The sequence below is a fragment of the Leuciscus leuciscus genome (genome assembly GCF_965113295.1).
Source record: "Leuciscus leuciscus genome assembly, chromosome: 5".
Taxonomy (NCBI): Eukaryota; Metazoa; Chordata; class Actinopteri; order Cypriniformes; family Leuciscidae; genus Leuciscus; species Leuciscus leuciscus.
Window position 1 is genome coordinate 51,782,201 of NC_138729.1, and position 26,198 is coordinate 51,808,398.

General features: G+C 38.1%; 3 protein-coding genes across 4 annotated transcripts in view; 2 read left to right on the plus strand and 1 right to left on the minus strand.

Annotated features, from left to right (window-relative positions):
- Nucleotides 1-4,199: 4,199 nt before the first annotated feature.
- Nucleotides 4,200-26,198, minus strand: part of LOC309498669 (cytosolic phospholipase A2 gamma-like) — a gene marked incomplete at its 5' end in the record, with an annotated part of 161,069 nt that continues 139,070 nt past the window's right edge. Inside the window, one exon of the mRNA XM_082169512.1 lies at nucleotides 4,200-4,397. Within this exon, the coding sequence (XP_082025638.1) occupies nucleotides 4,215-4,397 (183 nt within the window). The 3' untranslated portion in view covers nucleotides 4,200-4,214. The remainder of the gene's footprint in view (nucleotides 4,398-26,198) is intronic.
- LOC309499806 (uncharacterized protein) lies at nucleotides 13,473-17,455 on the plus strand. 2 transcript variants are annotated; one of them, XM_082171292.1, is made up of 8 exons: nucleotides 13,473-13,570; nucleotides 14,659-14,905; nucleotides 15,010-15,117; nucleotides 15,208-15,288; nucleotides 15,942-16,343; nucleotides 16,489-16,593; nucleotides 16,726-16,958; nucleotides 17,045-17,454. In XM_082171292.1, exons 4-8 carry the CDS (start codon nucleotides 15,255-15,257, stop codon nucleotides 17,303-17,305), a joined length of 1,035 nt encoding a protein of 344 aa, XP_082027418.1. In that variant the 5' UTR covers nucleotides 13,473-13,570; nucleotides 14,659-14,905; nucleotides 15,010-15,117; nucleotides 15,208-15,254; the 3' UTR covers nucleotides 17,306-17,454. The 2 variants fall into 2 exon arrangements, with proteins under 2 accessions (XP_082027418.1, XP_082027419.1); XM_082171293.1 differs by lacking the exon at nucleotides 13,473-13,570 and having other exon boundaries at nucleotides 13,577-14,905; nucleotides 16,504-16,593; nucleotides 17,045-17,455.
- LOC309499801 (uncharacterized protein) overlaps nucleotides 18,238-26,198 on the plus strand; it is an 8,415-nt gene continuing 454 nt past the window's right edge. Inside the window, exons 1-10 of the mRNA XM_082171284.1 lie at nucleotides 18,238-18,304; nucleotides 19,048-19,141; nucleotides 19,221-19,455; nucleotides 19,728-19,842; nucleotides 20,565-20,682; nucleotides 20,772-20,863; nucleotides 24,698-24,815; nucleotides 24,921-25,022; nucleotides 25,101-25,274; nucleotides 25,978-26,154. Of these exons, the coding sequence (XP_082027410.1) occupies nucleotides 19,388-19,455; nucleotides 19,728-19,842; nucleotides 20,565-20,682; nucleotides 20,772-20,863; nucleotides 24,698-24,815; nucleotides 24,921-25,022; nucleotides 25,101-25,274; nucleotides 25,978-26,154 (964 nt within the window). The 5' untranslated portion in view covers nucleotides 18,238-18,304; nucleotides 19,048-19,141; nucleotides 19,221-19,387. The remainder of the gene's footprint in view (nucleotides 18,305-19,047; nucleotides 19,142-19,220; nucleotides 19,456-19,727; nucleotides 19,843-20,564; nucleotides 20,683-20,771; nucleotides 20,864-24,697; nucleotides 24,816-24,920; nucleotides 25,023-25,100; nucleotides 25,275-25,977; nucleotides 26,155-26,198) is intronic.

Here is a 26,198-nt window from a genome sequence, read left to right on the forward strand (position 1 = left end):
TCTATCACCGGTAGTGGGCGGGGCCTATGGCTAACTCAGGGTAGAGTATGCTAATAGGGTGGAGTCTATCACCAGTAGTGGATGGGGCCTAATCATGTGACATCACATTGCACAGAAACTGCAAACAGCTTATTATGAGACCCTGCTTATGATTTATGGGGATTTTTTTTTTTTTTTTAAGTGGATGGATTTTTACCATTATACTAGTTGGATGTGTACACACTGCCAACACATTTACGTTCAAACACCATGTAAAAGTGGATTTTGCATAATAGGTCCCTAAAAAACTCCTGTTGTTAACAGAGGAAACAAGTCACGGGTTTGGAATGATATGAGAGGGAATAAACAATGATTTCTAGGGGATTTTTTCCCTTTAAATGAACTAGGAGTCATTCTCTGAGCGTATAATACCGTGAAAGGATCATTATCGTCACTGAAATCCAGTGAAATGATGAGGTCGATGTCTCTCTCTTCTCTCAGCACTGAGAAGTAGGGGGAGTTCAGCAACAGTGCAGTGTCTATATAGTCTCTCGTCTCACTTTCCAGAAGAGCAGGGGGAACTGCTTTATCTGAGAGATCACAGCATTATTATATTATTCACAATGAATTTCCAGTTAGCATCTGTCTATGAGTTTCTGTTCTCACCTTTCATGTTGTGAAGAAAAGTCATAGTTCCTGCCCCAGATCCACTAAGCCATGCATCTAAAAATACTCGCCCAAAGATCTGTAAAACAGAACCATTTTAATGAATTTAAAAACCACTGTATTTGATATGGTTTTATATTCTGTAAATGTTTTTAGTTGACTATATGGTTCTTCGGAGAAAAGATCTGAGGTTTAATATAGTTTAAGGTTAGAAGAACATTTAGACATCCAATGATGTACTTTAGTGGCTTCAGTCTGTTAAAACCTTTTGTTGAAGCTAATTGGAAGATGGAATCAACACATTTCAGTTTATGCATTAATCTGGGTAGAATATAAAAAATTCAGTACATTATACAAATCAACAGATTGTAAAGAAAGTTCAAACTACCAAAAGGCCAGAAATGACTCAAACCATTAAACAAATCCACAGTGTATTGTTTCATATACTGTTTTGCAGCTTCTTTATCAGTGAGATTCAGGTTTTTCTTTTGAAAACTCAGCTGATGTTTGCCTTCAGAGATCTCTGTGAAAAGAGGAGAACATGATTGAGTTATTTTAATCTGATGCAGGTTTGTGTATCTTGTGTCAATTAGAGGTTTTGTTGGACAAATTGATGTTTTTGCATATTGCCCTTTCATCAATTAGCTTGTGGTTTGTTTTACTGTTTAAATGTTGCTGAAAAGCATACATTTTCTTGCACACTTTTGCAAAATCTTACCGCTCAGCTTTGTTCTGATGGATGTATCATGAGCAGACGGATCTTTGCCATTCAAAACCGAGAGATTCATGTCCACGAGATCCATGAGCACCTGGAGACATTTGTCGATGGGAGGGGAGTTTGTATTTTCTGAAGAAACACACATTGAACAAACATGAACACAGTGCAAGATGTCTTGAATGCAAGTATTTCCATCACCAAATCTATGACATTAAGTTATCAGGTGATAATTATCATTATGGCTCACTTTTATTTTTCATCATTAAATGCCCAATGAAGTGCCTTGAAACGTGCTGCATTATTCAATGTGTAGACATAATGTCCACTACAACAGGACATATCAAACAGCTCCTCTCCTTTTTTAAAATAGCCAATAGCGTTTGGTTTATATCACAGCTAAGAGCCGCGTTGAGCTCAGTAAAGCCACAGTTTCCTCCTAATCTCAAACCGTTTCTCCTCCTATACGTTTTCTGGTCTCACATGCTCCGCTCTGTGCTATCGTGTCTCTGGACCGGAGCTGCGGTGGTTCGTGTGACACTAACGTGAAACCAGACTTCATTCACTCCAATGGAAAGCATATTTACACTGTCCCTATCCCCTAGGTGCCATTCACCATGTAGACAATAGCAAATGTGTGAACAAGGGACCGATTTCAGCCGCAGCTTCAGCATCGGTTTATAATGTAGGGCAAGAAATTAGCTCCTAATTTTATTGGCCTGTTCACTTTCACTAAGATCATTAATCCAGTGGCAGTCCGCCTCAAACTCCCTCCGGCGTACAGGAGGATTCACTCCGTATTTCATTTTTCCAAATTGAAGCCCGGTTTTCATTCACCCATTAATCCCAACAAACCCCTTGGTGACCTTTACAGTGCACAGGCAGGCATTGGTCAGCATGGCGTAGTGGGTATTAACGTCCCCATAGCGTCAGTTACTGATGCATTGTTGAGTTCCCTTGAAAGGGAATGTCTTAGGGTTATGTATGGTTTGTAGGTTCCCTGAGAAATCTTGATTTATTTATTTTAAATATTTTAAAAAATGTGTTAACGATATTTCATTGATAATCATATTGCGTAGTTGTGCTTGAAGTTGATTGTTTTATTTGTAAAAATAACGCAATGAAACATGCCAAATTGTGCAATATAATTTGTCCAGGCGGTCATAGAAAGAAATTATGAACACTTGCATAGACGAGAGAACCAACCAAATATTAATAACTGATAATGTTGCAATCAATGTTTGCTTTTTCCTTTCAGCTTTTAGTTTTCTATGCATTTTTTTATTTAGTAAAATAAAACCTGTAGCTGCTTATGGCAAGTAACTGTGTCAGATAAAAAATTGTAGTGTTTTGTTCTTCCCTCACCTTTAATATATATATATATATATATATATATATATATATATATATATATATATATATATATATATATACATTTCTATATAAAATCTTTTAAAATGCATCATATTTCTTACATTTTATTACATTGAACATGACAAAACAAAATATATATTGTAATAGTTTTTTTAATAAAAAAAGAAAAAAAAGAAATACTGCCCTTCCAAGCAGAGAATGTTGCACTTTGTCACTCTCTTGTGGTCATCAAATGCTTTGTCCATTATCATTTCGTCTTTGCGTTTTGTTCTTTTGTATATGCATTATCTACAGCTCATGTTGTACATGTTGATATTGTTGTTGTTTTGTCCCACTCTATTTTTATTTCTAGTATTTTATTATTATTCCAGTTTTTTATTTATTTTTTCATTTTATTTTTTTATTATGTATCAAACAATAAGCAGATATAAAGGACAGAACATATAGAACTTCTACAGTAATGAAACTACCAAATACAAAAAAGAAAAAGAAGAAAAAACAAACATATATATAGAGGAAACACTATGCGTCAGTGGTATTACCAAAAAAAATCATCATAATATTTCAAGAATCTGTCACTTTTCTTGTTCTTAATCAACCTTAGAGATTTAAGAAATGCATCAACTTCAATTAAGTTTTCAGTTAACTCTCTCTCTCTCTGTCTGTCTCTCTCTCTCTCTCTCTCTCTCTCTCTCTCTCTCTCTCTCTCTCTCTCTCTCTCTCTCTCTCTCTCTCTTCTCTCGAAAATGATAAAGGGTTATGAGATTGTACACTGGAACTCTGAATTGTCCAATCAGCATCCAGGACCACAACTATCAGCTTCATAATAATGAGCATTTGTGCTGTTTGATATCAAATGACCAGGACAAAACCATATTTGTAGAGAAAGATTTATTAATTAATTGGAACAGAAGCAAAGTAATACACTATTTTAATCAGCAATCATAGTTGTAAATCAATCTGTGTGTTATGGTTTATTTGATTATTAATGATCCGCTGTTTATATGAACAGAATGTAACGTGCAGAAGCATGTTTAACATTAAACAGAAAAAATAACATAATGATTGGCTTATTGCTCCGTTCACGTGTTTTCATGCACATTTCACATGCGTCAAAAATGTCAACATTAAGTGTAACTGGAAATTACTTCTTTTTTTAAAAACATTAAAACAAACAGTGAGGACTTTGCCGCCTAGTTTCTTTGCCGCCTTTGCGCTGCACACCACTGATATTTATTGTTCATCATTTGTGTTTTTCATGACCAGACGGATCTGCTCCAGCAGTTTCTCTTTGTTGTTTGTGATGTTTTTTCCAGCGACCTCCATCAGTTCAGTGATCTTCTCAGCGCTGTAAGAACCTTGAAAAGTGGCATATTTTTTCTTGTAGGAGTTGTAGGTTTTAATATCACCTGAAGAAACATTAATCCGATCATTAAATATAAATCAGAACACAGTTGATATTTCAGTTTTATTCAGGATATTAAGAATTTAACTTGCCTCCACAGTTGACCATATTAAAGAGAGGGATGTGGATCACGGTTGGAGTGTTTTGGCCTTTGAACACATAGAAGTCCTTCGGTTTCTTTAAGTCTTCATCAGGAATGTTGACCTCAGGGAAAGGGATGTTTAGTTTCCCGCACGTCTCAGCAGCTTCCCTCACTGTCTGCAGTGGAAAAACATCACATTATTGTTTGATTAAAAGGATAAGACATACATTTCAAGTTTAAATTTAAAGTATTCACCAAAATCGTCAGGATAAGAAACCCCCTTTGAGATAAATGGGAATGCTAACGGACAGCACTCTCTAGTATTATAAATAAATAGGGTTAGATGAAAACACATGCTCTATTTTTAAATGGTTTTCTTTCTTGTTTTTTTTTTTATTTTTTAGCCGTTTAAATTATATACAGCATTTGTAATTCTCTGTTAATGTGTTTATTTTATGTTAGTGTGAATTCTGGTGGTCACTATGAATGTCATGAGGAAAAAAGCAGCAAGATTATTAAAAAAAAAAATCTCCTATTGTATTCGCGAGGGAGTAAATGATGATTGATAGGTGATTCTTTTTTTTTCTTTAAATGAACTTCTATGAGTAAATGCATATAATACCGTGAAAGGATCACCCTCACTGAAATCCAGTGAAATGATGAGGTCGATGTCTCTCTCTTTTCTCAGCACTGAGAAGTAGGGTGAGTTCAGCAACAGTGCAGTGTCTATATAGTCTCTCGTCTCACTTTCCAGAAGAGCAGGGGGAACTGGTGCATCTGAGGGATCACAGCATTATTATATTATTCACAATGAATTTCCAGTTAGCATCTGTCTGTTCTCACCTTTCATGTTGTGAAGAAAGTCATATTTCCTGCCCCAGATCCACTGAGCCAAGCATATAACAATTCTCTTCAAAAAATCTGTAAAACATTTACAGTGGTTCTTAAATTCATTAAATATTCTGATATTGTTTTATATTCTGTATATGTTTTTAGTTGACTATGGTTCTTTGGAGACATGTTTCATGATAGATTCTTCAAATTTAAAGTACATCATTGGATGTCTAAAAGGTTTTGCTGTGGCATCAGTCTGTTAAAACCATTTTTGTTGCCCTAGTAAAAAAAAACCTATACTAAAATATATTTAAAATACATATTTAAAATACATTTATTTCATACTAAGGATACTTTAAATCCATTAACATTTTCATTGACATATCACTTAATACTTACTGATATAAAATATAATTCAACTTTATTTGGAGTATTTCTTTATTTCTCACTGCACATTTCTTTATATTATGCCTAAAATGTGTTTTAATATCATTATTAATAAAGATTGTATGATTGCTGTATAATATCAGTTAAATGCATGATATTTAAAGTGTCCTTAAAGTATACTTGCAGTTGTTCCACTTTAGCAAATATACAAATAAAATATACTTAAGTATATCTTCAGCTGGACCTCAGCACTATTTCCTCACAATTAAAGTGTATTGAGTACAAAACGCCTCGGTTAAGACTGTAACCTCGGTTCCCTGAAGAGGGAACGAGCGTTGCGTAGAAACTGACGCTATGGGGAACGCTTTGCGTGATGACGTCTTGAAGCACATGTAAAATCAGTCCAATGGTGTGGCGGAACGTCAGAGGCGGGTGACGTCACGTACCAGGAAGCTATAAAAGCCATCCCGAAACAGAAAACGAAAGCTTCGTAGAGTCTGAAGTCGTGCTGACAGGCATGAAGGAGATATGGCAAGGCGACGCAACGCTCGTTCCCTCTTCAGGGAACCGAGGTTACAGTCGTAACCGAGGCGTTCCCTTTCAAGGGAACTCGCGTTGCGTCGAAACTGACGCTATGGGGAACGTCTATACCAACGCCTCCATAGCTACAAATGTCTGTCCTGTGTGTAGTCAAGTGAGCAGCACTAAGAAGACAAAACATGAGACCCTGGAACAGAGTCTAAATCCAGAGAGTAGAACCTGACGAAGGTGTGCGGTGAGGACCAGCCTGCCGCATCACAGACGTCCTGTAAAGATACTCCTGATATAAGGGCCTTAGAGGCCGCCATACTCCTAGTAGAGTGCGACCGGACAGCCCAAGGAGAAGGCTTCCCAGCCGCCTCATAAGCAAGTGAGATAGCCTCAACCACCCACTTGCTCATCCTTTGCTTAGACACTGGATCTCCTTTGTTAGGGGACCCAAAGCAAACAAACAATTGATCACTCTTACGCCACAGGGCAGCTCTGTGGACATATGCGTCTAACGCCCGAACAGGGCAAAGCAAATTATTCGCCTCCTTGTCCGCTTTTCGACAGGGAGGAGGACAGAAGGCCTCCAAGTGCCACGAAGGAAACGAGATACCAGAGGGTCTTTCCCCACAGACATTCCACCCAAAGGAATGTGGTAAGCACCTATGGCCGCCACATTAACCTTTAAAGTGGACGGGGTCAGACCTGCAGTGAACCGGTCCTGCAGGAACTCCAGAACTGTACCAATTGGGCAGTTGACTGGATCCAACCGACGGTCACTACACAAAGAAGTGAATACTCTCCACTTCAGGGCATAAAGTTTCCTCATGGAGGGAGCTCTGGACTGTAGAATGGTCTCAGCAACCTCAGTTGAGAGACCTGACTCTATGAGCTGGGCCCCCGCAGAGGCCAAGCCCACAGGTTCCACAGTTCTGGCGGGGGTGAGATATTGAGCCCCCTGCTTGGGACAGAAGGTCCCTCCTGATAGGAAGCTCCAGAGGATGCCCGTCGAGGAGGGACACAAGATCGGGAAACCATACTCTGCCCGGCCAGCGCGGGGCTATAAAAAGCAGGCAAACCCGGTCCCTGCGAACTCTCTCCAGAACTCCCGGGAGCAGAGCCACTGGGGGAAAAGCATACAGACGTAGCCTCGGCCACGTCTGTACCATAGCATCCAGTCCCAGAGGAGCTGGATGCGTGAGGGAGAACCAAAGTGGACAGTGAGACGTCTCTCGAGACGCACTTAACAGATCCACTTATGCTTGGCCAAACTCCCTCCATATCAGCTCCACCACCTCGGGGGTGGAGCTTCCATTCCCCGGGCCTCGGCCCCTGTCTCGACAGAGTGTCTGCTCCTAAATTCTGGACCCCGGGGAGGTAGGCTGCCCTGAGTGACAGCAACTTCCCCTGGGACCACAAGAGGATATGGCGTGCCAGATTGGATAATGGGCGTGAGCGCAAACCCCCTTGGTGGTTGATATAGGCGACTACCGACGTGTTGTGCGTATGTACTAACACATGGTGCCCCCTGAGACCTGTGATAAAGCTCCTCAGAGCCCGGAAGACAGCTAACATCTCTAGGCTATAGATATGCCAGGAACGATGATGGTCTTCCCACAGACCTTGAGATGAACGACCCTCAGGATCGCTCCCCAACCCGTGAGGGAAGCATCCGTCGTTAGCAGTTTGCGACGACAAGGAGCTCCCAGCACTGGGCCCTGGGACAGGAACCAAGGTTTCTTCCACATAACCAAGGCACGTAGGCATCGCCGCGTGACCTTGATTGTGCGAAATGGGTTGCCCCTCGGGGAAAACCCTCTGGTCCTGAGCCACCACTGCAGGGGTCTCATGTGCAGTAGTCCAAAAGGTATCACGTTGGAAGCTGCTGCCATGTGTTGAGGGTTTTGAGCAAAGTCCTTCTGCGGGTGACATTTCACTCACTTCACCTACACTTCAGACTCGACGTCAGAGAAGGAAGGGTCACAATAAGAAGCCTATAACCAAGGGTATTCCCAGCGAACTAGCTGGTTTGTTAAAACGCATGACCATCTAAAAATATGATTTTGAATAAAGAGTTTTTGTCCATAGCTGGTTTTCTCAAGTCACATGAGGGAACAGTGACAAGGGTCTTTGTCCACCAATACAAAGGAACTGTTGTATCTTCGGAGAGCAAGCTGATGACTGGACAGTCATCACAGGACCCATGCAGTCATGTGTCTCATAGTAAATATGACGAAGATTTCTCGATTCGGACTATAAAAGAAGAGACCTGGACGAAATCAAATGGCTCTTCCTTGCAATCTACAATCCAGAACCCCTGCAATCTGGACAGCAAGAAGCTTTTAAGCCTAGCTAGCATCTCTCTGTTAGTTCAGTACTCTATGATAATCTGTAACAAGTGTTCTTTTCAATTTTGATTCTTTTAATAAATATTGTTAAACATTTATTCTAAATCATCTTGTCTGGACCTTGGATTCTTGAGTACTTGCCTCCTTCTTTCCTCTGGATCAGGGAGATCCTAACTGAGAGACACGACAGGAGGGTAAGCATTATTTCTGATATATGAATAATCAGTGTGTGCTTTTGATTGATTGATAGCCTAGCCAAAGAGGCAGCTTACAACAGGGTTATTGTTGTAGAGCGAACACGGTTGAAGAGTACCTAAAAAGGTAGATTTATACTACGAAGGGAAAATTTATTATATTTATAATCCTTATTATCTTTATAATGAAAATACGAATTTGTAGAGACTATTCACCTAACTCTTAATAGCATGACTAAAGGTTAGGCACTTTAGTTACCGCGGGATTATTTATATATCCAGGTAGGACGTAAAATAATTTGGAACGGTATTAATCATGATATGATCGAGATATGATCATAAACTATTACATGGGGGCTCGCCGGTCTTTAATATAATAAAACCCGGAGCAGAAATAGATATTAAATCAATCACTTGAGTGACCCAGAAAAAATTTCGCAAATAAAATAGGGGACGCCCTATTAAAAAGAAAAAAGCGAAACCGCGCGGCAGAACCAGTGAGTATCTGTAAAACATAGATAAAGAATTCCTTAAAAAAGAGAAAAAGTTTTCCTAGTCTGCATTTCCAAATTAAAAGACCCAAATGACTCAAATGGCTCAACTACCAAATGATTTAAATGTATGTCCAGCTCCTCAGCAGGCATCCGTATACCAAATCACTATAACTAAACGTGATAATTTTCAAAAGCAAAAAACTGCTAAAGAAAAAAATGAAGAATGGTATATAGGAGACTATGAGATAAATAATGGACAGGAATTCATCTGCACTTCAGCAGCAGATGTGAGGGCTATAATAGAAAGAATTAATGGCACTAGGATGAAAGGGGACAAAATTAAAGTTCATTTTGATCCTGGTTTGGAAGTAACATATAAGCCAACCACAGACCCTAGTATAGAAGTATACTATGGTAAGACAAGAGTAATGTATGATGGTACTGTGATGCCTCAGAGAAAGCGCAGGGATTCTCATGATACAGAAATTTATTTTTCTGATGTAGAAAAACCTGGTCCTAGCGCTCAAAAAAGGCTAGACTTCCAGGAACCTAGTCCTGGCCTTCAATACATACCGCTGGCAAATGAATTAGTTCACACTTTGAATAGTATGAATAAAACTGTCCACATTAAAAATAGAGGTGAAGATACAACCACCGAAGGTGAAGAAACTGAGTGGGATGGTGAAGGAAGTGTAGTGTATCAGTGGGATGAACCCATTCCGCAAAGAAATAGAGTTAATCACAAAAATTCTAGACCATTGTCTCGAGAGAGAAAGAGTAGTAGTTATGCTCGGGAACATATCGATCTAGCGGGAAGAAAAACTCTAACAAAACCAGGGCATAATCTGAAAGAGAAAATCAAAAGAGAAGAGCCTGAATATATGCAGAGAATTTTCCTAGCTGCAACAGGCCCAACATCTGATGAGATTTTGGATATGCCTGACACAAGCATAAAAGCTAAGCAGGATATGATCGCAGAACAAAAAGACTCTTGTCAAAAAGCTCTGTCTTTATTACTTCGCTTGACCCTGTCAGAGAACAGAGGAAGAAGTGGTAGGGACCCTATAATGGGTGATATATTTGAACTCAGGAGAGAAGTTTTAAATGAATCAAAAAACCCTATTTATTATAGGAGACCGTTACCTGAAATTTCAACAAGAAATAAAATAACGGGAGATGATAACCTCTACTATGAGGAAGAAAAAGAAAAGTATAGGCCCAGAGGGGGTCTAGGCATAGACTTAGCCGAAATAGCAGCCTCCTCTGTGATGAAAATTAAACAGGAAGAAAGAAGCCCTCAGATGAGGGGGACTTATAGAGAACAATGTGACTATTATGACGAATCTGTGTCCAGTGAGTCTGTTTGCTTGGAAGAAGTCTCTGACCAGGGGCATGAAAGGAGAAATAGGGCGAGACCTAAACATACGATAACAGCCACAGAAATAGGAATGTTCAATGGAATGAAACTAGATCCAAAAGATAACATGAGAAGTTGCCAGAAAATAGTGGACCTAGGCAAGAGGCTTAATATTCATGATGAGGATATAGAGCTGATGATTAATCAGCTATTGAGTATAAATATAAGAATTAATGATGTTTCCTTACATAAGAGAAACATTTCAGGGGAAACTAAAAAAGAAACGTATGACAAAAGACTGAGAGAAATAAAAAGCACAGGACTTTTAATATTCTGCAAAAATAGAGCTCATGATGGAAAAGACCCAGCGCAAACTGTGGAAGAATTGCTGCAGTTTGAAAAAGATCTTCCAGGTCTTCAACACTTGAAATATTGTGGACATGAGACTAAATGGGAAGAATTACAAACCTTTGCGGTAAGGTATGACAGGAGGTCCAAACATGAGGCAGAGAAAAAAGGTAATCAAGATTCTAATTACCAAGGAGATAGTAAACAGCAAGGTCTGAGACGGTCTGAGAGACTCAAAGCCCAAGGCCATTATGCACAGCAAGGGCCTAAATATGTAGTGCAGTCCAAAAGTTTCAGAGAACAAAGGGACCAATTCAGACCTACTGACTTCCAAAGGAGAGGCAGATCTCAGAGCAGAGGAGTGCAGAGAAAGCCTAATTTGGAACAAAGACCGCCATTCATTAAAAATGCCAGTAAGCAAACCAGCTCTACATATGTCTCTAAAGAAGAATGGGACAGGTTGACTCAAGAACAACAAAACAAAATCAGAGAGCAGAGGGCCAAACAAAAAGCGACTGTAGAAAAATCGTACAGTACTGGACAGTCTAAGCCTAAATATGTGAGAAACAACAAGCTTGAAAAAGCACAAAAATAGGACATCCCTGAAGGAAAAGCGACCATCCAATCTGATCTAATTAAAGAACATGAAGGTTTCTTTTATATAGATTACAATGGTAGGACATTCATTCTGGATACAGGTGCCGAGATTAGCTGCCTTACTGACTTACCTGAGGATGCCATTAAACAAAAAGGCATGATGAGGGTATACAGTTTTAATAAAGCTCAAGGTCCAATTGATACTGACTGGTATATGTGGAAAGACATAGCCATTATTCCCAATCAATCAGAGAATCTGATGACATTACAGGATGCAACTAAAATTGTAGGTGAATTTAATAAAGAATTAACAGTCAGATGGATGAAAATGGTCGACCTCAAAGGGCAAATAGACAGAATGGTGCGAGAAACCATGCTTGATAAAAACAAATTGAGAGAAATTCTTGAAAAACATAAAGGTGGTGCAGCTAGATTTAAGAATGATGTGGGCCTTTTAGGTAAAGAATATGAATATGAAATCAAGGGAGGTGTGCATAAACCACAAAGGCAATACCCAATTAATAAAAAAGCTTTACCTGAGATTGAAGAAACTATTAAAGAATTAGAAAAATTAGGAGTTATTAAAGAAATAGAAAACCCTATCACTAATTCACCGCTTCAGGCCGTGATTAAACCTGATAATTCTTACCGCGTCGTTAATAATTTCAAATCTTTGAATAAAGTATCAGAACCAGACAGGAGATACTTAATTAATGCAAAAGATGTAACTAATGGTTTACCTAAAGGTAGAATTTTGACTAAAATTGACCTAGCCAACGGTTTCTGGACAGTTCCAATAACGGAAAATAGTATGGCTAAAACTGCGTTTACCTGCCGATCGAAAGCCTATTGTTACACAAGGCTCCCGCAAGGATATTTAAATTCCGCAAACGCCTTCCAGTCTATTGTCGTCACGCTAATGACAGGTTTGCCGGTAACAGTTTATATTGACGACCTTTTAATTATAAACGATGATCCAGGTGAACACCTGAAAATCTTGGATGAAGTGTTAACTAGACTGATAAATGCAGGTTTTAAGCCCAGTTACAAAAAGATCGAAATAGGTAAAGAGGAAGTGGATTTTTTAGGCTTTGCTACGACAGGGATGGATAGAGGACTCTCAAAAACTACCAAAGAAAAATTGGAGGATTTGAGACAAAACAGCCCGAAAAGCCTGAAAAGTTTACAGAGTTTCATGGGACACATGAATTTTATCAGGGATCTGATACCAGGATACGCTAAACTAGCTAAACCTCTTTATGGAGCCACAAAAGGAAATGAATTTAATTGGAGCAATGAATTGGAAGATATTAGGCTACAATTAATTGATTTAGCATTGACCTCAGGTAGAATAGCGAGACGAGAACCAGATCAAAAATTGGTTGTAAGTGTTGAAAATACTGCGGATGAAATAGAACTGGTATTGTACAATGAAAAAGATAGGAAAAATCCAATACAGTTCATGTCATACCCAAAACCTGCTAATCAGCTGAAACAAGAACCAAAATCAGCAGCTGACATCTTAGCTAGTATTGCTAAATGCTTGATACCAATAAAAACACTAGCCCTGGAGCAACAAATAATTGTAGAATCAAAAGGTGATGGCATCACTCAGCTGATGAGGGAATCTAAGAGACTGTCCTCCTACAAAAAACGACCATCAAGGTCGTATGTGCAAGCAGCTTATTACGACCTATACTTACGTTTTAAAGTTAACCGCCCTCTAGCGCTCCTTTTAATAATGACGGTGTCGTGTGTAATGAAATGGCGTTTACCGTCATTACCAATCAAAATAGTATTTGTTTTATTATTGCATTTACTTGAGATTAATACAGAAAACTGAGATGTGTAGGCCTAAATGTATTTAGGCTATATATTTTTTATGTATTTGATGTGCTTTTCTTCCTCAAAAAAACGTATTGGAAAGTAAAGAACCACATCAAAATAATTAAACTATTATCCTTTTTAAAAAAAAATAATTTAAGATAAACCTTTTGTAACAACAAAGTAAAAAAAAACGATAATTTAAAAAAAAACACTACAGATGATAAAACCGTGACATTTTATCATATGTAGTGATTTTAAAACATTTTCAGCATTTTTATATTGATTTTTTTTTCAGTTCAGCTAAAGTTTTTAACATATCATCATTTGACCAGAAGAAGAAGAAGAAGAAGAAGAAGAAGAAGGAGGCGGCGGCGGCGGCGGAGGAGTGGCGTGGCCAGGTTTTTTCCTGACAGTCCCAGTGCGAGGTCGATATAGGTAAGGTGTGAATTTTATGCTGTTGTTTTTTTAATATATATTTATAAGTAGTTGTGTGTGTTTTTTGTAATTTATGTGGAACTAAATGAGTGCATTTTGACGTCTGGGTTACAAATCAGTTGCGATAACTGTTAGCCATTTTACTCATTAAGAAAATAACTGTTAAAGTTACGTTATTTCATTGCGACCTAACGTTACTATCTAACGTTAGCTTCATCGCTAGCAGCATGTTGCTATTTCACATGCATCTGCAATTTCTGTCATATTGCCACAAATAATTTCAGCCTAATGTATCCAAAACTGTAACGTTAAATGTTTTCTCTTAGAGAAAAAGGTAGTTTCAGCATTATACAAATAGTATGAGGTCACAACAGTTTTACAGCTATCCAAATGATTTAAATTCAGGGTATCAATTCAGCTAGGTATAACATTTTAAAGAATTAAAAAAATGCAGTAATGGCAAAATCGGTTGACGGAATCAATTGTTCATTGTACATTCATTGTTATTGCCTATTTTAGGTTATAGCCACAAGTCAAGTCACCTTTATTTAGCCTATATATTGCTTTTTACAATACAGATTGTTTCAAATCAGCTTGAAAAAAAACCCCCATTAATTTAGTTCATTTATATAGCCGCTCTGGAGAAAACAGTGATGCCATTATCCAGTTCAGTTCAGTTCTCATAATGGTGCCAATGCAGGCAGATCAATAATATTGGTGAATATTAAGTGTCCCCACTTCACATGCAAAATAAAATTTATTTAATAATACCCACTAGTGCAGTGGTTCTCAAACCTGTCCTGGCACACCCAACACTGCACGTTTTCTTTCTCTCCCTAATCAAACACACCTGATTCAACTCATCAGCTCATTATTACATGGGTTAATGAGCTGATGAGTTGAATCAGGTGTGTTTGATTAGGGAGAGAAAGAAAACGTGCAGTGTTGGGGGTACGCCAGGACAGGTTTGAGAACCACTGCACTAGTGCATTCAGATTTATAGGCACAAACAGGTTGACAAGGACCAGTCCGTGCCCACACAGAGCCCTGGTTTGTTTTGTCTAATCATCTCATCTGTTTGTTTTCAGGTTTTTGTACCCATCCTTTATCACTGAAATATTTTACAAATCAATCGGTTCTTTTAAGAGCCAGTTTCTTTTTCCTCCTCTCTCTCTATTTCTCGCTTTCCTGTTTTGTATTTTTTTTATGTTTTTACTTTATCCTTCAATTATTTCTATTTAAAAACATCTACAAATGGCATCAGAGTCATTACAACAATTTAATGAATGGCTGGAAGCAGCAAAAACCATGGCTGATGAGTTGGAAACCCAAAAAGTAAAATATTTCATTATTTCTCTATCATGTTATTTACCTAAATTTAAAAGAAAATGCCTCTGCAAATGCTTCCCCAAAATGTATCATTTAGTTTTTACTTACAGACTAAAAAGAAAAGGAAAAAAAGGGAACTGAAGTCTCCAATGTTTCCTGGAGAAAGAGAGACCAGCATGGGTACATCCTACCACAACGTGTTCAGAAGAAACGATCTGGTCAGTAAAATATACTGCATACTGTTGTTCACAAGTGTCTAAGCTTTTGGTCAGCAGTGATGTTTTCTATATCATTACATGTGTTTGCAGTTAAACCTGCCGGCACTAGGGAGCTCTCAGAGGTCGAGGACGTGCAAATGAATGATATTCCGCAAGAGGGACCAAGTCTTGGTAAGCATATTGAATTGAAAGCCTAAATAATTTCAGCTTTTCTATTTAAATTTAAAATGTCACATATGTGACCCTGGACCACAAAATCAGTCTTATGTGTCATTTTTTCTAAATTGAGATTTATACATCATCTGAAAGCTGAATACATAATCTTTCCATTGATATTAGGTTTGTTAGGATATGACAATATTTGGCTGAAATACAACTATTTGAAAATCTGGAAACTGAGGGTGCAGAAAAATCGAAATATTGAGAAAATCTCCTTTAAAGTTGTCCATTTCTATTGGCGATTGTGCTGCATCCACTCACAAAAAAGCATTTTTTATATATTTAAGGTGGGATATTTACAAAATATCTTCATGGATCATGATCTTTACTTAATATCCTGATGATTTTTGACATAAAAGAAAAATCAATAATTTTGACCCATACAATGTTTTGTTGACTATTGCCACAAATATACCCGTGCAACTTAAGACTGGTTTTGTGATCCAGGGTCACATATAGGCAACTGTTAAAGTATGTAATTCCCATTCCTATCATGCATATGAAGTGACAAAACCATATAAGAAATTGTTATTTTTTTTTATTAAAATGCATTATTGCAACTGGCTTTTTCCTTATTATTATCATTTAATTTTTTATTAATTTAGATCAAAATCTTCAGAGGCTAAAAAACCTGTTAACTTCTGTCGCTGTCTCTGCATCAGTGGAAGTAGAAGAGACACCCACCATGTCTGCATGGACCAAAAGACAGGTCATCTCTGAAAAGAAATTCAGGGCTGCAATGCCAGAGATTTTGAATTGCATGTTGGCTGCAGAGACAGTTACCCAGCATTCCTGTCAACAATGCAAAACTCTTGATGCTGTTGTCCGGTGCTTAGACTGTGTCCCCTCAGGAAATCAGTTTTTCTGTTCATCATGTGACACCGAGATCCACCGAAAAAATGTTTTCCATGATAGGGAAGCAATGTTTGATGGTTTTTTAAAACCCATTCCACCAACATCCGTAGTGGTGGATGATGAAAGTGGCCAATATCAACTCCGTGAACAAGGTATGTTCAGATAATGTAGTAGTAGGTGCCCTCTGCAGTTTCCTTTAACTGAATTTTTTTTTACTTTGTTGAGTAAATGTGTAGACATTACTGATATTACTTTCTGAAATTTGACTTTCTGAAATTTGATTTTGACTTTCTGCAGTGTGTATGCTTCCAATTCCTCCACCGATACAAATCTGTTCCTGTGGTCCAAACCTTGACTTCAAAATGATCCCAGGAAAGCAGACCGTATTGGTGACTATCAACGGTATGTCTTGTCACTTCCTTCTACCTTTTTATATCCAACCAGATGAAGTCAAGCATAATAATGGCTTACTATATTCTTTTGTACTGTGCTGTACAAATACTGGCCAAATAGTAAACGCATGTTTGTTTTAAGGTCCATACAACCTGTGTCTGCCGTGTATAAGCTGTCCACTTTGCTCTTCCAAATGGACTCCTGGGATTAGTGACTTGCTTCAATACAGATACTGGCCAGCAACCACCAGCTGCCAAATGCTGTTTAAGTTTGATCTGTTCACATCATTTGAGCAGATGAAATTAGCCAGCCCAGCTTTATCCCAACAAGCATTTCTCAGAATGCTTGAACATCGATGTCTTTGCACTGGTCGGGTAAGGGCTGTTTTCATTTCCAAAGTGTTTGAATTCCAGACTTCAAAATCTTTTATTTACCAAAATAATACCATCCTTCTTTCCAGACGGGTAGTGTTTGTGGTGACACCTTCCACAGAGTCTTTCGGGAGTTTTCCTTCTGCAATTTTAGGAAAGAAGATATGTGCCTGATGGAGCCCTTTAAATGCCCAGCATGCACACCAGACATTAGGGGTGCACGATTCAGAAAATTTCACGATTCGATTCGATACCGATTTTTAGTCTCAAGATTCGATTCAAAATCGATTTTCGATTCAAAAACGATTCTCGATTCAAAAAAACGATTCACAGTATGTAAATGTAGTTGACTTTTTCCTGTGTGATTGCAGTAGACATACAATTTAAAAGAAAATAAATAACAAATTAAATGAAGTTTGATATTACTTTGTCTTCATAAAAACTTTTGCAACTAAACAGTGCAAAGTGCCAAGCTTTGGCCAGCTTTCGAATACATTTAATTCAAGTTTAAATTAAAACTTAAATCCTTTTTTTTTTCTTTTTTTTTTACATTTAGCTTTAAAGTGCTGTAGTCAGATTAAACAAACAATACTGCTAAATGTAATTTAAGGAGTAAGGCTATTGACGGCAAAATAGGCTACAGAATATTTCGTTCTGTATTGACAGGTGCAATTTTTGAAAATCGATAAAAAAAAATACAATAAGCCTACATTATATCTGCATTTATGTCAAAACCTAGACTTTCAAACATCAAAATGTCATTTATTAATATGAATATTCGTGTCAAAATGACATATGATATAAACATTCTATTTTGCCTGGAAACGCTTCCAACACGCTTGCGTGTCGCGAGAAAAATAGGCGTCGGTTCTATTTCTAGCATGCACACGTTTTCCGCACGACTCGGGCCACACCTGAGACGCGCGTGTCACGCAGGCTGTGTGCAAACTCTAACCTGTTAACATGGGAGCCGAAATAAAAACAGACACGCCACAAAGCCAGCCAGCCAGCCAGCCAGCCTTCCTTCTGCTCCGCTTCGCTTCTGCTGCACTTCTTCTTTTGGCTATGACAAGAGTGTGCAGGCGTAAGTGTGAATTCGATGCAACGCCATCTATGGGAATGGCAAGCTAAACTCATTTCAGGACAATACCAAAAAATTTATATAAAAAAAAAAAAAAAAAAAAAAAAAACAAGAATCGATTTTTGGAATTCTATGAATCGATTTTGAATCGGTAACATTTGAATCGCGATTCATATGTGAATCGATTTTTTTGCCCACCCCTACCAGACATGCTGGCTATATCTGCAGACGGCAATAGAAAACATTACCGGTTCAAGAAATCCAAAGGGTAAGTGTAATTTTTCATTTCTTTTTTTAATTTGGATATAGGGTGGTGCAATGGTATTTTTGTGTCCATGCTGCATCTCACCTGTCACCCAGTGCTAGATGCGATGGGCTCTAGACCCCCCATGCCATGACCCTCTAAAGGAAAAGCAAGTATAGCTATGGATTGACTGATATATAGAGAAACTGTACTTTACCTTATTGCTGTAAAAAATAACAACCATTCGTAGCATCTAAACCTATTTCTTCAACATAACTTTTTTTTGGCTCTAGTCATTATATAATTATACTTTTATTTGAAATTCATGGAAAGTAACAAAATGTGTCACATGTATGATTGCTTCACATTCAAACGTAAATGCTTTTACAATTTAAAAAGTGTTTTGAGAGATATAGCACTGTTTTAAACAAGCTTTACAATTCTATGACAGCAATCTGGTAAATTGTTCAGGAACTTTTTCTCCCTTCTGTAGCCTGAAGACACAAACAAAAATAAAGATGTTATTTCTTTTTGTACTTTAAACAGTATGTTTTTTACTTACACAAGTTAATTCCAAATTACAGCATTCATTTACACAGGACAAATACAAGCTGATACTCTAAACACAGTGTTCCAGATCAAATGTGATTTATACAGACTAAAATGTGTGGCACCTTTATGGTTAATTGTTATATTAATTTAGGTGAATGCAATGTTAAATCATTATTATGTAATTGTGTTGGCGATGAATTCCTCTTATTTAACAGGACAGACGAACCATCTCTTTTTGATGGACTGTTCATCGCACAAGATGCCAAAGTATCTGCCTTTGTTGACCAAATTAGAAGCCAGATGTTAAGTGTAAGGGTTTCTTTAACTCTTTTTAATTGAATGTTTTCTTGTCCTGGGATTACATGTAACGTATTGTTTCTACTTTCAGAGGACAGGTCATGATGTCTGTGGACCGGCAACATTTACAGCAGGCAGAGAAATCGCACAGAAGTCCAGGGCCAAGGTGGATGAAGAGGGCCTTGAAATAGCTGTGTGCAGACATGAATCTCGCTGCAAGGCTTGAACCACTACCGTGGTGAAATATATGCCTACCCAATGTTCCTGCAGAAGGAGCTGGCACAAGCTGCAAATGCAACATTCTTTTGTATGGACATTGCTTGCAGGTAGATAGCCATTGCCAAATGATAACTGAAGTTTTTACTGATGTTTTACCTTTATTAATAACCATTAACACCATGACTAGCTAAATATCACACATTTTTTATATTATGGAATTAGAAAATGAATATGGCTACTACCTTATCAGTACTGATATGACAAATTACCATACATATGACTACATACTGTAGTGTTATTTGATTGGTTACAGGAATTGTACTAGTCACTTAGGTCCTGGTTTGTCTCCTTACCAGTTTTGGCAATTTTTTCTTTACAGGTACTGGCCTTATTTGGAAAAGATGGCAGAAAAGATACCCGAGCTCCAACCACTTACCAGGATGAAGCCTTTTTTATCTGTAATGCATGCCAAGGCTCACACTGGCAAATGTGAGGTACTGTGTGCGAGTTAAGTTTACGTTTTAATGTTAAGTTTATGTTTTAATGTTACGTTTTTTTAGAAACATCCTTACAGCATCAGAAAAATTTAGCTTGATTATTATCTCTGAAAATATGCACGTTTCATAAGTCAAAAGTAGTACCTTAAACATTATTGAAATACTTTAATGCAGTGGTTTTCAGACCTGTCCTGGAGGACCCCAGCACTGCATTGTGTACAGTATGTCTCCCTTATCTGACACACCATATTCAGGTCTTGCTGTCTCTACTAATGAGCTGATGAGTTAAATCAAGTGTCATATAAGTGAGATATACAAAATGTGTAGTGCTAATCTTCAAGGACAAGTTTAAAACTACTTATTTAGTGTGTGTGTGTGTTGGGTGTATATATACACACAATGCTTATGAACTTTTTAAACATAGTTAACATTACTATCAGTGATCACACTGTTACAAGAGAATTGATCATTCTGGTTGAACAGCAGGGTTGTTTGCAGGATTTGCTTCCCGATCCCGTCCAAAAGTTCTAACTGCACAATTGCAGTTGTGAAAGCTTTTCTTTCATTGTTATCCTACCTCAGAACATTTTATATTTGAAAATATTAAACATCAAAATTTGCTCATGGCACCAAATTCAATTGATGATACACAAACTAATAAATAAGATTGATAAAGGTCTTTAGAATGATAAAGGTCTTGGTCTTCTTCTTGGGAGCAGGTCAGGTGGGGCGGTAGAAGCCAGGAGGGTGCAGGAAACACTGTTGGTGAAGAGGTGGAACAGGTCAATAGCTTCCTTTCAAGGGCAGCTCTTACTACAAAGTACATGACCAAGTCAGGTTGGTTGAAAAAAAGGGTTAACCATTGTGTTTGACACAATGCTAGATTGTACAATTGATTTGTTCTTATCGGTTTTGTTTTTTTATAGGCAGAGGAGATATGATTACTGTACTTGCCATGGGATGGAACAATAGGAAGGTGGAGAGTCTCCACAAGACACTGGCGAAAAGATTTGTCAAAGTAAGAAGCCTAGACTGCACGTTAAGGTGGTATGGTATGGTATGGTATGGTATGGTATACTTTATTGTCCCAATGGGAAATTTGTTTTAGGCGCACAAATACAACCACTGCATCGCCACACATATAAAAACATACACAATACATAAATAGAGAAGAGAGGTACGCATTTATACCCAAGCAATTGATCTACTGTATACACTCAAAGTGGTTTACATCCTGCCACTCAATACACTGGAAAGCAATTTGAATCAATCCCCTCTATTCACTTGGAGACAATTGGCTTCACACCGCAATATACACCGGAAAATAATCGGCGTCACGCCGCTCTATACGCTGTAAAATAATTGGCATCACGCCACTCTATACCCTATAAAATAATAAAATAATCGGCATCACGCCGCTCTATACGCTGTCAAATAATTGGCATCACGCCACTCTATACACTATAAAATAAAATAATCGGCATCACGCCGCTCTATACGCTGAAAAATATTTGGCATCGCGCCACTCTAAACAATGTAAAGTGAATAACCTCACCCCACTCTATACACTGAATACTGTAATGTAGTAGGCCTCACGCCACTCTGTACACTTGAGAGGCTAAAAAAATTTTTTTTTAAAAAAAACCTTAAAACTTATTATTTGTACTTTATATTATTCAATAACTTAACAGCTGAAGGGATGAATGAGTTCTTGAACCGGTTTAGTCTACAGCTAGGCATTCTTAATCTTCTCCCCGATGGCAACATTACAAACTCAGAGTGCAGGGCATGTGTTGTATCATACAGAATCTTATTTGCCTCCCTCAATATAGATTTTTCATATAGGTTCTGGAGATAAAGAGGTTCTGTTCTACCCATGATCTTCATGGCCGTGCGAACAAAACGACAGAGCCTAGATTTCAGATGCACTGTTAAATTACCGTACCAAAGATGTATTCCATAACTGATCACATTCTCCAATACAGCCTGATAAAATAACAACATAATCTTACTACTAACACCATAAAGTCTAAGCCTTCTCAAAAAATACAGTCTTTGTTGTAGCCGAGTGCACAAGGTATCTATATGAACTTGCCATGTAAGAGAACAGTCAACGTAAACACCAAGATATTTATATACGGACACTTGTACAATAGGAACATCATGAATATATATAGGGCTATGGTTGCCGATTGACCTTGGATCAAATATCATCTCCTCAGTTTTCCTCACATTTACAACCAGATGGTTGGCATCACACCACTCTATAAACTGATCAATCTCAGAGCAGTAAGACAAAATATCTTGATCTTTATATAATAAGCTCAGAATCGCAGTATCATCACTAAATTTCACAATATAGTTGCTACTATTATTCCTCACACAACTGTTTGTATACAATGTGAAGAGAACTGGGGAGCTAACACACCCTTGCGGGGCTCCTGTACTAATTTCATGAGAATCAGAGATCTTCCCATTAACCCTGACCTGTTGGGTTCTATTCGTTAAAAAAGAAGAATACCATTTAATAATGCAAGGATTTACATCCATCTGTTTTAGTTTCTCCAATAATAAATATGGTTGCAAAGTATTAAAAGCTGAACTAAAATCGATAAAAAGTAGGCGTGCATATGCTTTTGAATCGTCCAGATGTTTAGATACTAGATGGGTGATACTTCCTACTGCATCATCCGTACTCCTGCCCTGTCTGTACGCAAACTGCCATGGATCTATTTTCGACATTACTTCACTTTTCAATAAGGACACAATATACTTCTCGAAGCATTTCATTATTATTGATGTCAACGCTACAGGTCTAAAATCATTGTTCTCGGACGGATGTGACTTTTTTGGAATTGGGATAATCACAGCTTTTTTCCAGAGCGCAGGAACTATATGAGAATCCAATGAACGCTGAAAGAGTGTACACAACACTGGAGTAAGTTCTGCAGCACAGGTTTTCAAAAGCTGTGAAGAAATCCCATCAGGTCCCTTCGATTTCTTTGTACATAAATGCTGAAACAATAGTTGCACCTTACAACTGTCTACCTGCAGTCTAGTGCCCGTATCATCCGGCAGAGAACCTATCACAGATCTGCATTTATCAGAGAAATCATGAGTTTGAAACCGCAGATAGAAATTATTAAGTTCATTAGCTTTCTGTAAATCGTCACTTGTACATATAGGTGGTCTATTTGATGCCATATTAGTAACAGCTTTCATTGTATCCCACATTTTTTTCGAATTTGAAGTGGAGAAGTTACGCTCAATAACATCTTTCTGTCGTCCCCTTGCTTCTTTTAAATGATGATTAAGCTCTTTTTGTATTAATTTCAACCCAGCAAGATCATGGTTCTTAAACGCAACCTTTTTCCTATTAATACAATTCTTAATTTCTTTAGTTATATAAGGTTTGTTGTTTGGGTATATAATAACATTCTTTTTAGTGAGTACATTGTCCACACAAAAATTGATGTATTCCGTTATTGTCTCAGTAGTCGTATCAATGTCCATATCATTAAAAACATTCCAATCCGTACAGAGGAAACAACCTTTAAGTCTCTCAGTGGCGTCGTCCGACCATACAGTTACTTCCTTCATACGTGGTTTACTACGTTTGAGCATAGTCTTGTATGTAGGAATTAGATGAATAGCGTTGTGATCGGAGTTAGCCAGCGGTGGTTTCGCTCTGGCCTCATAAGCCTTTTTAATGTTACCATAACACTTGTCAAGGGTTCTGTCCTTTCTCGTCCCGCATTTTATATATTGTTCGAAACCAGGCAAAAACAGTTCAAGTTTGCACTGATTAAAATCACCTAAAATGAATACGGGAGCCTCAGGGGAACACTGTAGTTGTTGGTGAACACACTCCGCTATACACTCTGCTGCTCTTGCTGCGTTTCCACTAGGAGGGACGTAGGCCGCACAAACAACGACACTACCAAACTCCCTCGGTAGATAAAAAGGTCTCATTTTCAAGCACAGAACTTCAGCATCAGGACAGCAGATTGAGTCTTTAATTGTGTACTGTTTACACCAAGCGTTACTCACATACACAGCCAGACCGCCGCCTCTGATTTTCCCTGACTGTGAAGTCCTGTCTGCCCGTACCAGCGAAAATCCTTCCAGCTCCAGAGCAGCGTCCGGGACATCGCGGTGCAGCCATGTTTCCGTAAACACCATCAAACTTGCAGTGCGATATTCAAAACATGCTTTGGAGTTAGCTCGAAGTTCCTCCATTTTACCATGCAGTGATCTGGCATTGCACAGTAGCATCGATGGTAAAGGTGGTCTATTTCCTCGTCGTCGAAGACGCTGCCGTATTCCGCCTCGTTGGCCTCGTCTCCTATGCCTTCTATTGCGAACAGATGACAATCTCACGCAAACAGGCAAGTTCAAAGGAGGTGTCCCAACATGGCGTAACGCCAGCAATGCGTCTCTGGTGTAGCTGATTGACGTCCATGTTGTCACACCTGAATGTGGTGTTTGGCACCGTGCAAGATATCCCAATACAGCGGCCACTAGACACAGCTGAACGAACATTGTCGTACGGATATCAGCGTTAAAACAATAACCTTTAAAAATTAAAAATAAAAAGATAAAAAACGGATAAGAAAAGAACAAACAACAGACGAATGCAGTAGGCTAGAGCAGGAGCCCGGGTCGCAAGCAGTGCTGCGCCACCGGATGTGATGAATGGGCCATTCCAGGGCCCAGGAAAGGTGTTTCCTGGGCCCTGGAGACACTGTGAATGTGATTGTGCTCTCCACTGCATTTTCTTTCAGGGGCAATTGTGGTTAATTCTGCAGTGATACTATGTTTTCTGTCATTTTTTAAAAATCTTTATAAATAGACTACACAGAGAGCAGAAATGGAAGCAGCCAATCTTGAGAGTCTCAAGCAGGAGTTAAACATCTCTATGGAAGATGCAGATCGGTGGGTGTGTGATGTCAAGCAATGGGCAGCCACTGGTGTGTAATATAGTCGCTGGTGTATACATTTCCATATATATTTGTCTACATTTTTGATACTGTGTTTTCTGTAATGGTCGACTTTGCTTATTTCTGGTTTTCAAGAGAGACACAGGACTCACAGTAGCCAGGAAGAGCTCCAGAGTGAAATCGATGAGATTATTTATTCAATCCGAAGAAAGAAGCATGATCTGTATCGACAAAATGGTATTTGATACTACATCACTCAACTTGCATTTTGTAAAAAAAAAATGTTTTCTAACTTTTTTTTTTTTAAACTTACAGACAGCAACCAAACAAGGCAACGCAAATGGAGAAGACTTGGTGAGCTCAAAAAGACCCTCAGAGAGAAGATAGTGCTGTACAACACCATTCCTGGCTGTGAAGAGAAAATTGACACCGAAGCAGCATGCAGTCTCTCTGATGACTTTATTCTGCCTTGGGAAGCACAAGGAGACGGTAATTAATGTGTTTTATTTTTGTGCTTTTTTGAATTCACAAAATGCAGTTGATTGTTAATATAAGTAATAACACTCAGCAATTTAACACTGCCACCCAGTAAAAAAGGTGTAACATACAGTAAAGAATAACACATTATATATTCTGTTGCTATCTGAAAAGTTATCTGTAATGTTACCATATAAAGACATAGTGATAATCTGATAGTTATTGTTACTCCTGTAACACACCTTCTATACTAGTAGTGGTCATCACTTTTCTTTTATATATATAAGAGCTGCAATAGCCAAATACATTTAAGAAGAAAGCCATATCTATTCTGAAATGGCAAAATCCAACCCAAGCATGAAATAACAATTAGATATCCTTTCAATATGTCTTTAATAAAAAAATAAAAACATATCTTAATACTGGGCTGAGCATTGTTTTTTTGTTTTTCTTACTTTCTGTTGTATTGTAATGTAGTGTGATGTTTCAGTTGTTGTCAATTGTGTATTGGCTGCATTATTATATGCATACTTAAGGGATGATACAGTTAGGATATTGTTATATTACTACCCTTGTACATTTTTATAAAGTTATTCATCAATATTATTCTCAAGGCGCTCAAATGACTAGTGAAGAACACTGCTAGAGGTAAAGCTGAATATGCTGTGTGTTAGTGTTTGAAATTTTTCCTCTCCACTTTTATTTTCAAAAATAGTGGCGAGTCTCCGCTTGAAGAGACGACTGTTTGATCAAGTCATGCTGGTCAGGCGCATGGAGGAGGAGAAGATAATAATTGTAAAAGAGATGACTCAGCATTATCAGCATCTAAAAAAAACATTGGACAAACTGGACAGTCTTCTTCGGGAAACTAAAGAGGACATCAAGATCCATAGTACGTACGATAAATGTTTTTTATTGAATGTGTATAAATAAGGT

What these genes read in the sequence shown, in the direction of transcription:
- LOC309499806 (XM_082171292.1), top strand. Translation starts at nt 15,255, where the DNA reads ATGAATGATATTCCGCAAGAGGGACCAAGTCTTG. An exon ending in GCAAGAGGGACCAAGTCTTG is followed by an intron (nt 15,289 to 15,941) that starts GTAAGCATATTG and finishes TTATTAATTTAG; the next exon opens with ATCAAAATCTTCAGAGGCTA. An exon ending in ATATCAACTCCGTGAACAAG is followed by an intron (nt 16,344 to 16,488) that starts GTATGTTCAGAT and finishes GACTTTCTGCAG; the next exon opens with TGTGTATGCTTCCAATTCCT.